We start from the raw sequence: 12,602 nt of genomic DNA, 5'->3' as shown, positions 1-12,602 counted from the left end.
AAGATACAACAATCATCTCAAGTACCATCAGGCAGGCGCAGCAAACTGTCTGGGCCGACTCATGACTGCTGCGCCGAATGAGGTAAACAAACACAGATATCACAGGCAAACAGGAGCTCAGAACAGCTCGCTGCACTAATTGGACAAACTTTGCTTGAGTTTTGCTTTGCTCGCTCCTGGTCTACCGCTCCCAACTCCGTCCCAAATGAGTAGACACACGAAGCATCAACACAAGATGATTAAGATGCGGTTTTGTTAAGTTGCCAGGCGACGCCCCCAGATGATTTACTGCCACTAAATCACCAAGGAAGTATTGTGAAATTTGCACAGTAACTTCTGGGAAATCCAATCATGCTTGTTTCACACAGTGCTCCATGACAGAGACAGAGACGTGACGGACAGCCTCACAAACAACCTGTCTCCTTCATCAGACATCGGTGACTTCTCATCTCACCCCACTAAGAAAAGTTTGATATCATTAGTTTTGGTGTCTCTCACCCCAGGCAAGAAGGAAGCTTCGGGATGGACATGCAGGAATATTCTGACACCTATCTGTGGAAAAAAAGAAAAAAGAAAGATAGGCTAATTAGACTGAGTCAGGCTGAGCTGACAAAACCCTGCCTCAGGATATGTTTCATGAAGTCTTTCCTGTCACATGTCTACATGTCAACAGATGGTTCTGTGTTGTTCTCACAGCTTGTCTTGGTGGGGAAAAGGATTTGTGGCATCACGAATGTCAGTGATTTAGCTTAAGAGAACAGCCAGTGTAATGGCAGTCCGCTCCCATGCAGCCTGGTAAAGGGAGTCAAATTGTTGCTTATGGTCTATTTTGTGACACATAAGCAGTATTGAATGTCTACATCACTTTGACACTTTTTATGATTTATTTATGGTGTTAAATCAGGGAGGATGATTCGTAAATTCAATAAAGTGGCATTTGTTTTCTTGTCATTATGACTGCTATTACCCATTAGTGACAGTAGATGGCGTTTCTTCCGCCTGAATATGACGGTGTACAAGATCATAAATAGAGACAATAGAGAGCACACATTTCATTGCAAGACATTTTTTCATTTACTTCACATTATCAGAGAAATCATGTGGTCCAGCTAGTCGATTACCTTTTCGGGGTCTTAGATTACAGAAAGAGTCACCACCCAGCTTTCCATTTCCGCCATCAGATAGGGAGCTTCCGCTGTCTTATTTAAAAAAAGAAAAGTTTTTGTTAAACAAAACAAAAAAATACACAAATATACATTACAACGAATATAATTACTGATCAGAGGAAGAACTACCAAAAATAAAATAAAATAAAAGTGAATTTTGGGAAACGAGACAACTTCCGCTTTCTCATTTCCGTACACAATTGCTCAACTGATGACGTGTGCACGCCTCCACTGAGGGCTAGCTTGCTAGCTTGAGTATTTGAGTTAGAATATAGGTGTTATTTTAAAAAATCACGTTACAAAGCAAAGAGACAACGCAGCGTTTCACCACAACAGGGAAGATGGAGACGCTTTACCACCAGACGAACAAGTGAGTACGCGTGTCTCTTTGAAAGGATTAGAACCAGCTAGACCAGACGGACTAATATCTGGCGATTTAACCGGCATGAACATGGATTAACATCATTATATCAACATGATCATGTATCAATGAAACTATCGCACACATTTGACGAATTACAAATGTCTGTTCTGAATCAGGCAAATCCAGGAGGTCCAGTCTCTGATGGGCCACCTGGAGAGGACAGAGCGCGACTCAGTCCACTGTGAGTATGACATCATCCATGTATAAGTGTGTGTTTACATTCAACTGGGTCGGTTTTTGTACTATTTTGAGTTTCTTACACCGTGAGTGTCTTTTCTAACGCCGAGTATTTATTTCACGTGGTTTGTGAGTTTTATTTCTCATTTTTACACAGTGGTTATCTTTATTTAACACTGAGTACTTTCTTCTTAACAGTGTGAGTACTTTGTAGATTAATTTAAGCTGTAATATTTGTGTATTCCTCTTCTGATTATTATTATTGCTGATTTATCTGTATATTTAGGTTGATTATTGTATTAAACATTTATCTTCCCACAATCCAATGTCACAATTGAACAACTTTTGTCTGAACAATGCTTAAAATAAACATAAAGGGACTCAGCTCTCAGTCTAATGAGAATCGGAACATTGTCACATTGGAGAGGGTGGAACCATACAGGATTAAATTTAAATTACATTTTCTGTCAATAAACCTAACTGGTCCTCCTTACAGCGCCAGTTCCCTCTGTTGTAATGGAGGCGGGGTGTTTGCCCGGTTGATTGTTCTCTGTGGTGAGAGTCCGTCTGATGGACTGTGAGCCAGGCTGGTGCCAGGACAGGATGCAGCAGGGTGGGGGACACAGGGACAGGCTGCAGAGGGCTTCTTCCAGATAATAGCCCCCCCCTCATCCTCTCCCCTATAATGACATCAGCCTGTATTTTAACACATGGAAGGATGTGGCATCGTGTTGGCCCACACATCCACTGATTTGGCTTTAAGTGCTGAGAAGATGGATGAGTCAGGCCACAGAAAAAGTGTATTCAGTTTCAGCTCCTCTAGTGGGAAGCTCGTCTTTCATTGTAAATTGAATATTTATGGGTTTTAAATGAGTAAAAAGCTTTTTGAAGGATATATATTTATGACATCTTGAATAAACTAAATAAAATGCATTGATAGGGTTAAACAATCTTCAAATCAAACATTTTGTATTCTCTCATTTTGTTTTGCTCCTTATAATTGGAGTGTTGGAGAATGAGCTGCAAGCCAGAATTGACCAGATCTTCAACCATTTGGAACGCCTGGAGATCCTGGCCAGCAAGGAACCGCCCAACCGCCGCCAGAACGCCAAATTGTAAGTTTGGGATGGAGTGGATTGATGGCGACCCCTAAAGCCTCAGGATTGGCTGGCTGAGCCGTAGCTCATAAAGTCATGGGATAGAGTGCAGCAGATGAGGCAGTGCCCTGTGGCGACACGGCTCTATGAAAACATTTCCTCAGAAGCTCCGTCATCGCCAGCATTCCTGTAGCATGGGCAAAGATTCATGTGTGAGCTGGGTAAACAGGCCCCAGGGGACACAGTGAACCCCATTCCACAGCACTCCTCTGATCTTAGCACAGCTCTAGTGGGGCGACAGGGCAGGGCAGGGCAGCATCTGGATGAGGATGATGATGATGATGCTGGGCCCTCAGTTGTTTCCTCTTCATTCCAACCACATGAGTTTTGACAGAAAGAGATGTTCACATCAGTTCGAACAATTACGAATAGTGTGAGCAGCGTGATGAGGTGATGCCAGCGACACATATGATAGTGTATAGAATTGAGAGTCTTTGCGTCGTCATGGAGAAATCTTTTGTCCACTTTGTGGCACTTCAGATACAAGTCAAACATTGTACCTTTTGTCTTCCCTCAGGCGGGTGGACCAGCTCAAGTACGATGCTCAGCACCTGCAGGCGGCCCTGCGGAATTTCCAGCATCGACGCTACGCTAAAGAGGCCCAAGAGAGAGAGAGGGAGGAACTCATGAGCCGGACCTTCACAACCAATGCAAGTCAAAAAATAACAGCTCTAAACTCAGTCCGCGGCTGCCAAAACTGGCAACCACTTAAGTGTGTAATCAATCCTGTGAAGGAACACACACAAAAAGTTATTACCAAATCGGAAATGAACAAGGATTGACTTAGATGTTTGTTATTGTGCACCAGGACGCAGATACCTCTATACCCATAGACGAGACCCTACAGTTTAACTCCGGCTTGCACAACGCACACAGAGGAATGGACGACCTCCTGGGCAGCGGCAGCAGCATGCTCAATGGCCTCAGAGATCAGAGGGGGACGCTGAAGGTTGGTGTTTCAGCCTCAACTCCAGAGCCAAGCAAGGATTTCTCTACACGTAGCACAAGGGATCTGCAAATTAGAGAGACATGCGTACAGATTAAATGCTATATTCCCTGAGTTTCCACATTGATTACAATAGTGTCATTGTTAGTGTGTACGCTCAACGGGAGGGTGCGTCCGTGTTTCCAGGGAGGAGATGGTCTTCCTGGCTTTGCTTCAGGCCTCTTCTTATCAGGGTGTGTCTCGATCAGCACTCTCAGCCTGGTCGTCTAGCCGTGAGAAACTACTCACGCAGTGGCGCGTCAGAGAGGGTGTTGGCACTGAATGTCTCTCATATTAGACAAATTTAGGTTAGATCACGGTGGTGTCGCCAAAATAATAAAGTCTGTGTTTCTGTAGGACAATGTGATGATTTGTACTGATATTGTTGTGGTTCTGTTCTGACACAGGGCACCCATAAGAAGATGCTGGATGTGGCCAATATGTTGGGGCTGTCCAACACCGTAATGAGACTGATAGAGAGACGAGCCACTCACGATAAGTTCATCATGATCGGTGGAATGCTGCTGACTTGCGCCTTCATCTTCCTGGTTATCAGATACCTGGCCTGACCACCATCTATCCACAAAGACGGTTTCTAAAAAAAAGTCTGGGACTCGATAGCACCTCATTTCCTAAGACATCAGGACAGAAATGTTTTTAACAACAGATCATGAGTGCCATGAGTGTTTCCTATCCAACCATTAATTCATTAACTGAAAAATGATAAGGGTTAAGATGACTTCAGACATTGACAGTATTTTATTTAACTTGAAGCTCCAACATCAAAGTTGTGTTTAGCCTGCTGCCTCTCAGATGGCACACATCCATGATGGAATCCTTTACCAGAACCACTCTTTAGCTTTTAGATGGTTAATGTGACTCTCCAGATGTTTTATATGTTTAAATCTTTCGTTAACTTGCATTTGCTTACAGTCAACATCTATAGATTTTGTGATGTTGCTGTTGGTCATACTGCCAGGTTAACACCTTTCCTAGAGAAATGTAAATACAGTGTAAATGTTTTGTTGACGCCTCGTGATGAACCACAGGAAGAAAGCGTCCAGCAGAACCCAGCAAGTGTTGATGTATGATGAGCTATTGTAATGAGACGGGGAGGCATCGAGTGGCAACAAGGACGGAACCGAATCAAACATTTTGTAACCAGTTTGTTGAATTGATGTTGGGGTCTAGTCTCACTATGTGAGTAATATTAATTCTCTTAATGGAATAAAACTTCATTTTCTTGTGCTGGTAATAAGACTGCCGTCAATCAAACAGGGCTCAGGGACATCTAGAAGGAATGACTTGTACTTATTGCTCTTACAAGGAAGGTATGGCTCCACCTAGTGTTGAGAGTTCCACATTGCTCATGTTATACCTATTCTAGCTTCATGGGTTGAAGTTCAAGTATTCTACAAGAATCCTACAAATTACGGCAAATACATGTGAACTTAATGTTTTTATTTGCTGAAGCAGTAAGAGTTTTGTAAAAAGACATACTGTTGCTACTGTTTTAGACAGATCATCATCCTTTACCGTCCCACTCCACGTTAGCTGGGGGATTTAGAAACGAGCGTGACAAAATACAGTTCCATCCAATCTGTCATCCTGCTTTACCAATAGCAGCTTCAAAATCTAGAATGTTAATGGGTTAAACTACAGCAGTTTTATTTACAAAATTACACAAAAGGAAAAGAAAAAAAACAACCCTTCTTTTGAAGAACATTTTGGAAAATAATTTAAAAACAGAAAAATACAATTATTGCAGTATACTACAATCTTGTCACATGATGCAAAAGCACCATCTTGATGTACAGATTTCAGTGCAATTCATTCAGGTGTACCCTCACCATGATTAATATGTATCACGCCTGTTCAGACCCCTATAATCCTATTTCCCGTGTTTGAAGGGGTTTTTGGTGACATACTGATACGGGCACCATTAAATGTAATTTTATACGGTCATCACTGGTGGGAGTCTTCACATTATACATTGATACATATACAAGGTACTGCAACACAAAACAATTTGAGACCAAGAATCCAATAGAGCGGAAGTAGTCATGAGAACATAAACAGAATATCAGTAATTATGAATTAAGTCAGTCTCTATAGGTTACATTACAGAGTCAAGGCAGGTCGTTTCTAGGACAAACCCTTTCCTCCACTCAACATGATGCTGTTTGTCGCTTCAGCCACTCCATCTCTCTTTGGCTAAACCAATATTTAAACATGGAAAAGAAATTACTCCAGTGACTTCTCTGTCTAGGCATTTTAAACAAAAGGGTGCCGGGCAACTTGTCAAAATACCCGAATGTGTCAAGAAAGTGTCCTCAATATCTTCATCCCCTCTCAAAAATTCAGGGTAATTCGGGGGGGATAAAATCGGACAGGAGGCAGACGAGAGTGTTAGTGTAATTTTGAGGCAAACACAGGCAGCGCCACTTGGTGGCTACATTGTGCTGCACTGTGTAGACCAGTGAAACTGATTTGTTGACAAGCTTCTCGTGTTTCTGCCCGCACACTGCAAAAGACTCTGGTCTAAAACCAGTAACCCAAAGAGTTCCGATTAAGTCTTGAGGCCAGTGTTTGGCTGCGGTTGCTATGCCCCTTCACTCCCATAAGTCCTCAGGAGCCATGGTTAGGTGGGTGCTGGAGGTCCTGCCCTGAGAAGATTGGGTGTAAGAGAGGGTGGAGCTGGAGAGCTGCTGCTGCGGCAGCCTGCGAGGGCCGAGGTGTGAAAAGTGTGGGGTAGAGGGCGGCGTGTGGGACATGGTGCAGCGCTAAGGGGGTGTGGTGAAGGGCAGAGGCCGGGATAATGTGGATGGGCTGACCGGACAGGAAAGCTGTCGGGTGAGTAGGAATCAACCCAGCATGTCCCAGTGAGTGTCCCAGAGAATGACCAAGAGAGTGGCCCAAGGGTGACAGAGAGATGGGGGTGAGGTGATGCTGGGGAATGTGATGAACCTGTGCCAGTTGGGCGTGGGCGTGATGTGGATGATGATGATGATGATGTGCCGGGTGGATGCCCATGGCTGCAGCGGCGGCTGCATGGTGCTGCAAGATGGCATGCTGCACTGTAGTTATTGAGGTGCCAGAAGCTACAGACATAGCCGGTTGTTGAATGTGGATTTGCTGCAGGGTTGGGGGAGGGGGAGCAGGAATCAGGTTAGCAGCTGCCGCGGCTGCAGCTGCGGCTGCAGCCGCAGAGGGAAATGCTTTCACCTGCTTGGCCAAGAGCTGCTGCTGGATGTGCTGCTGAGCGGCTTGTTGTAGCTTGCTATATTTTTCCATTTCCTCTGGTGTGAATGTAATGGGCTGACTCTCTAGAGGAGCCAGCCCGTCCTCTTCAGCCTCCATGCCCTCCTCCTCCAGGGCTGGTGGTGGGTAAGCAGGGTAGGCATGCATCTGTGGCTGCTGTTGCTGCATTTCAGGCATGAGGGATTCCATCATGGCGTTCTGGGAGGGGTCCTGTCCCGTCTCTCCTTGGTACTGAGGCATCATCATGGCAGGCTCTTGCTCAAACAGTGGCCGTGTGTCATGGAGCACCTGAGTTTCTGTGCTGGGGTGCTGGACGTCTTCTTGCACTACTGTGGTCGGTGGAGCTTCTTCAACCTTCTGGACTGGTGGAGCTGGAGGTGGTGGTGGAGGAGGAAACTCCCTGATGGGTTCTACTAGGATAACCTCTGCCTCAGCCTCAGAGCCTTTCCCAGATGATTTCTCACCCTCATCAGGTCTGGTTAGGGGAATTATTGGTTTCTTCCCAGCTTGCAATTTACCGAAAAGGGGCAGCATGGCTTTGTTTCCCAGGGCAGGGGGTAATTTGGGACCAAAGTAACCCTGTGGGGGGTCCTTAATCTTCCCAGATTTTGTCCCTGTGTGAGAATCATCTGAGCCTTTCTTGGACTGCACCTTCTCCAGCAGCTGACGAGCAGTAAGGCTGTTCTTCTGCTCCCCTGCATCTCGGAATCCCCCTGGCCTCAGACCCTGTGAACCAGACGAGTGGGTGTTACGGTTGAGGCCCCGTGAAGAAGATGAACGTGGAGACTGGGAGCGGTAGATGCGAGAGCGGTTGAAGTCTCTGCGTTGTGTCTCGCTGTCCCCGCGACTCCTGGGTCCCCGTCTGTGTGCGGAGGCTTTGGTGGAGTTTGAGGATCGGCTAGCAGAGCTGTGGCTCCGGCTGTAGCTGCGCCTCCAGGATCTGACGCTGCTGCTGCGGCTCCAGCTGCTGGAGCTTCTTGAGCTGCTGCGGTGATGCCGACGGTGCCTCTTCCTCCGGCTGTAGCTATGTGAGCGTGACCGTGAATCTTCTGAGGAAGAAGAGGAGCTCTGGTGTCTCCTAGAGCGTCTACGTCCTCGACTGCCCCTTCGCTCATAATCGGAATCTGATGAGCGTTTGGAATGCCTCAGCCGGTGACCTTCTGTGCTGTAGCCGCTGTAGCTGTCTGAGTAACTGCGGCTGCGGTGGCTGTAGGCACTACTTCCTGCTGAGGAGCGTTCAGAGCTGCTGGAGTACGAGCGGCTATGGGAGTTTTTGCCGCGGTGGTGTCGGTGACTACTGCCCCGTTTTTCGCCGCGCCTTGACGAGCGGCTACCGGAATGCCCAGAGTCTTCGCTGTGGTGGCGGCGGCCCTGATCCCGAGGGCTCGCTCTATGGTGGCGAGAGCGCTGGGTATTGGAGCCCCCTTCTTCTTCACTCTCGCTGCTAGGTGGTCGACCGGTGCCGGGACTTTTTTGGGCTGAGGTGGAGCAGGAGGCGTTCTGGTTGGCGTTGGACTCGGTCTTCTTCCTCTTAGAGCCACTGTGCTCCTCTGAGTGGGCTTTGTCAGAGCCTTTTCCAGTGCCCGCTTCCTCTGCGCCAGACTTACTAGGAACTTCCTTAGAAGAACGTTTCCTCTTTCCCAGCTCTACTACTGTCGTTCCTGTAGCTCCTGCTGCTTCGGTTGACAGTTGAACAGAAGAAGCAACAGCTTTTTCTTCTGCTTTGGGTTTTGCTTTCTCCTTTCCATCACCTGTTGGCTCATCTTGATCTGGAACCTTATTCTTGCTCTTCTTTCTTTTGTGTTTTTTCTTCTTTTTTGGTTTCTCCTGTGTCACCTCAGTTTCTCCCTCTGCGTCTTCCGTTGCGCCTTTTTCTTTTTCTTTGCCTTTGGTTTTTGAGTGTTTCACAGACTTCTTCTGCTTCTTCTTTTTCTTCTTTTTTTTCACACTGCTGATGCCAGTTGTTAGCTTTTGCTCATCGCCTTCTGATTGGCCAGACTCCTTCCCTGGGGGTTTCTCTTTGTCTGCGCTGGCCCCAGCCTTGGTCGTTACATCTACTTCAGCTGTTGAAGCAGGCGCTCCCTGTCCCTTGTCGTCAGCCTCTTCAGAGGACTTGGGTGACTTTGCTGCTTTACCACCACGGACTCCTTTGTTGCGGGACAGTTTGAAGTCAAAGTAGAGGGGATTACAGCTGTAGGAGAGGGAGGGATGCACTTTTGTAAATTCAAGGAGCTCTGAAGGCCACTGCAGGGTAGTGCTCTCGTCTTTGCTCAGAACAGGGAAGAAAGGACCCGTGGGGACTTTAGGGCCACAGCTTGGATCCGGTGCATCCTGCACACTCTCTGCTTTGTGTGCAGGGGAAGTTGATACTGTACAAGTTGTGTCGACTGCACAAACGGAGACCTCTTCAGTCTTCACTTTTGGTGATGGAGGATCTGACACAGGAGTTGGCGTGTCGTTGCCTTGCTCCTTCTCATTCTTGCACTCTGTAACATTGGGCTCTTTGTTTTCAGGACTACTACTCTCAGCCTTATCCTCCTCTTGCCCTTCCTCTTCATCTTCCTCTTCTTTACTCTCATACTGATCAGATGCCTTCATGAACAGCAAAAATTGGAAGTGGGGTTTGACGCGGCAGTGAGCTGGAGGCATGTAATGATAGTACTCGGGCTCCTGTCCTGTGTAGCCATCTTCCTTCTTCATCATCATCTTCAGTTTGTTGAGAGTGGAGGCGAGAGACGCGCCGTCATCCTGCTGCTCATCTGTCCCTGACCCACTACCAACCTCTCCTCCTTCTACTTCTCTTTCTCTTTCTCCTTCCCCTTCTCCTTCTCCTTCTCCACTTCCTATCCCTTCTTTAGGGCTTTCTGTGTCACAGACTGGAGTCTCCTCTTGTCTTTCAGCTTTCTCTCCATCTTGGCCTTCTTCTTCCTCCATGGCCTCCTCTCCATGGTCAGCAAACACAGCTGCTACCGTCTCCAGCTTCACTGGGGCTTTCTTGGCAAAAGAGAAGGAGACACTGACTTTGGATGAACTGGTGGATGTTGGGGAAGATGCGGTTTTCCCCAGAGAGAAGCTGATCATTGGTCCAGGCTTTGGGGAGTCTTGTCCACTCTTTTCTGCCGGGGATCCATCCAAGACACTGTCTACCGGAGGAATGTTGGTCTCAGGCACAATGTCACCATCTTCTATGTTTTCTCCATCTACAGCCACTGTGGTGGTTTTGAACATGGGACCGCTTCCTGGAGTACTGAAGACAACAGAGGGAACAACGTGTGAAGTGGGATACAAGTTCTCAAATGAAGATGTAATCAAATGAAAACGTAAAACACCTGTAAATGTGCAACATAAAGGTCCCTCAACCTATTAAGTAATGTAGAGTAGAGTATTATGACACCATTTTATTTTTTTCTCTCTGGATTCTCAGGATTGAGCGACTTGTGAAACTATATTTATTTATCTTTCATCTGTATCATTATTCTACGGCCTGTTTCACTTGCAACTACCATTCTTTATTCTGAGATAGTTCAGCGTCACAGGACATGTGATCACACCGTCATTAGTTCTATTGTGAACTGTTCAGCCAGCAGAGGGTACTGCAGAAGCAAGTACTTACTGGTCCTGGAGTTTTCTTTGTTCGGCCAGTTCGTGCAGCCTGCGCAGCATCTTCTCCTGCTTCTTCCCACCTTTCCGTGAGCGGGACGACACATTCCGTGCAAACTCTCTCTGTTTCAACTCCTTAAGCCTCTGCATTACAGAAGGGCAAGACAGTGAAAAGACTTAAGTCACACAAGTTACTGGCATCATACAACAATAAGAGTGAAAGGGCAATATCCAGTCCTCCTCACCTGCTTGTGAGCATGGTCATAAGAGTTGATGTGGTTATCAAATTCCTGGTGCTTGGTGTACTGTTTGTCACAAAGCTCACAGTAGAAGTTTGCTCTCAGGTCTTCCAGAGCCTTCGCAATGGCTTTCTCCTTTTCCACCTGGTCCTATTGTTGGTGAGAAATGTATGAGTGAGAGCAAGAAGATATGTGGAGACAACATGTCCACATGAAAGTGCAACTGCTGGTTTTAAGATGTTAAGCGTACTTGCTTACTTTATATTTCTGCCGCAGCTCTTCTGTGTCCTCCTTCTCCACTTCAAGCACTCTTCTCTTTTCTGTTGCATCCTCAGCATAGTCCATCTATAAAAACAAACAACCATAATCAAGACCAAAACACACACTGAAAAGTGACGGTGAAACTAAAACTAAAGAAACTCAGGCATACAGCAAAAGTGAACCAAAAAACATGCAATAAAACAATCAATAAAACACGCAATAAACATGCTGAACACTGTACCTCCATTTCCATTCGTCCCATCCCCATGACATCATATTTGAGGATGATGGGCACAGGGTCGGTGCGGCCTGATGGAGAAGAGACAGAGACAAAACAAGGTCAGCTTTTGACATTATGATCGTGGGCCAGCTCGGAGACAGCCTGCTTTTAGAGCATAGGGTGCTGGGGTTAGAGAATTTTGCCTTGAAGTGCAAAGAGACCAGAAAGCTACAGTGAACCAAACACCAGCCATTCTCACAGCTTACTATGGCCACCAAGTACAGACCTGGCTGTTGGTTTGTGTGCACTTTGAGAGTCAAATTAGCTTTATCTATTGTGTTCCTGATGAAAGGGGAGGCAAAGGGCCACTACGCAATGAGGACATGTGCGTGATGCTAGGGGGGGTGGGGGGGAGCAAAGTTGACAGGAAACAAGACTTCTGTTTCCAAATCTAACAATTGCAGCACTATGCGACAACCTACCGCCTCTCCTCCACCTGTTCGGTAGGGCAGCCTTGTCAAACTAGAATACCTAGTTTATCAAGGACACGTATGGCCTGAAGGACTTTGTATATGGTGTGTACTGCATGTGTGTGGGGGAGTTGCACGGACGCTGCCACTGCGACAACCTCCACAAGAGGGACGCCCTACAATATGAACTAAGGCGTATTGCGTCACTCCTTTCTAAAATGGCTGACCCTTGCAAAGCCATTTCACTTTGCTGCGATTTTAGAATCTGCTTCCCCGTCCCAGGCCCCTTTACTGACTGATTGTGGGTGGGGCTTAGAGATTTTTTTTCCTCATCTACCTGAACTATGTTATGTAAGCTGTGAAAAGAGCTAGATCAGAAGGAAATTAACTGTAGAAAAACAAACCAAAAACAACCAAAAGACAGAATGAAACATTAAAGATAAATAAAAAAAATATATGTAGAAATCAAAACTACATTGGAGATTGACACAGAGTTGCTTAATCCACTCATAATCAGCCAAACAAAGCAGAGAAGGACAGAGTAAAAATTAAAAAAAAAGACACAAGCACTGAACTACAGCAGAGTGACGTCACAGGCCAGGAATTGCCATGGTGACAGTGCAAGGGATGGGGATACTTACC

The 12,602-nt window shown here is 46.3% G+C and overlaps 2 protein-coding genes across 14 annotated transcripts in view; one reads left to right on the top strand and one right to left on the bottom strand.

Moving 5' to 3' along the window:
• Positions 1 to 1,366: 1,366 nt before the first annotated feature.
• gosr2 (golgi SNAP receptor complex member 2) lies at positions 1,367 to 5,616 on the top strand. The gene is made up of 6 exons (XM_076144027.1): positions 1,367 to 1,536; positions 1,707 to 1,771; positions 2,774 to 2,882; positions 3,442 to 3,574; positions 3,733 to 3,873; positions 4,317 to 5,616. The coding sequence occupies exons 1-6, from the start codon at positions 1,508 to 1,510 to the stop codon at positions 4,476 to 4,478; spliced, it is 639 nt and encodes a 212-aa protein (XP_076000142.1). The 5' UTR covers positions 1,367 to 1,507; the 3' UTR covers positions 4,479 to 5,616.
• Positions 5,356 to 12,602, bottom strand: part of gpatch8 (G patch domain containing 8) — a 24,046-nt gene continuing 16,799 nt past the window's right edge. For all 13 annotated transcript variants that reach the window (XM_076144014.1, XM_076144023.1, XM_076144022.1 and 10 more), the window contains 5 exons: positions 11,512 to 11,579; positions 11,268 to 11,354; positions 11,016 to 11,159; positions 10,784 to 10,914; positions 5,356 to 10,417 (listed from right to left, as the gene is read on the bottom strand). In XM_076144014.1, coding sequence (XP_076000129.1) covers positions 6,538 to 10,417; positions 10,784 to 10,914; positions 11,016 to 11,159; positions 11,268 to 11,354; positions 11,512 to 11,579 — 4,310 coding nt within the window. In that variant the 3' untranslated portion in view covers positions 5,356 to 6,537. The remainder of the gene's footprint in view (positions 10,418 to 10,783; positions 10,915 to 11,015; positions 11,160 to 11,267; positions 11,355 to 11,511; positions 11,580 to 12,602) is intronic.

This window comes from Genypterus blacodes, unplaced genomic scaffold (assembly GCF_046128005.1).
Source record: "Genypterus blacodes isolate CSIRO-AG114 ecotype Tasmania unplaced genomic scaffold, CSIRO-AGI_Gbla_v1 ptg000028l_1, whole genome shotgun sequence".
NCBI lineage: Eukaryota > Metazoa > Chordata > Actinopteri > Ophidiiformes > Ophidiidae > Genypterus > Genypterus blacodes.
The sequence above is the reverse complement of the archived record's forward strand: the minus strand, read 5'-3'. Positions and strand labels throughout refer to the sequence as shown.

What these genes read in the sequence shown, in the direction of transcription:
- gosr2 (XM_076144027.1), top strand. Translation starts at nt 1,508, where the DNA reads ATGGAGACGCTTTACCACCAGACGAACAA. An exon ending in CTTTACCACCAGACGAACAA is followed by an intron (nt 1,537 to 1,706) that starts GTGAGTACGCGT and finishes GTTCTGAATCAG; the next exon opens with GCAAATCCAGGAGGTCCAGT. An exon ending in AGAGCGCGACTCAGTCCACT is followed by an intron (nt 1,772 to 2,773) that starts GTGAGTATGACA and finishes TTATAATTGGAG; the next exon opens with TGTTGGAGAATGAGCTGCAA.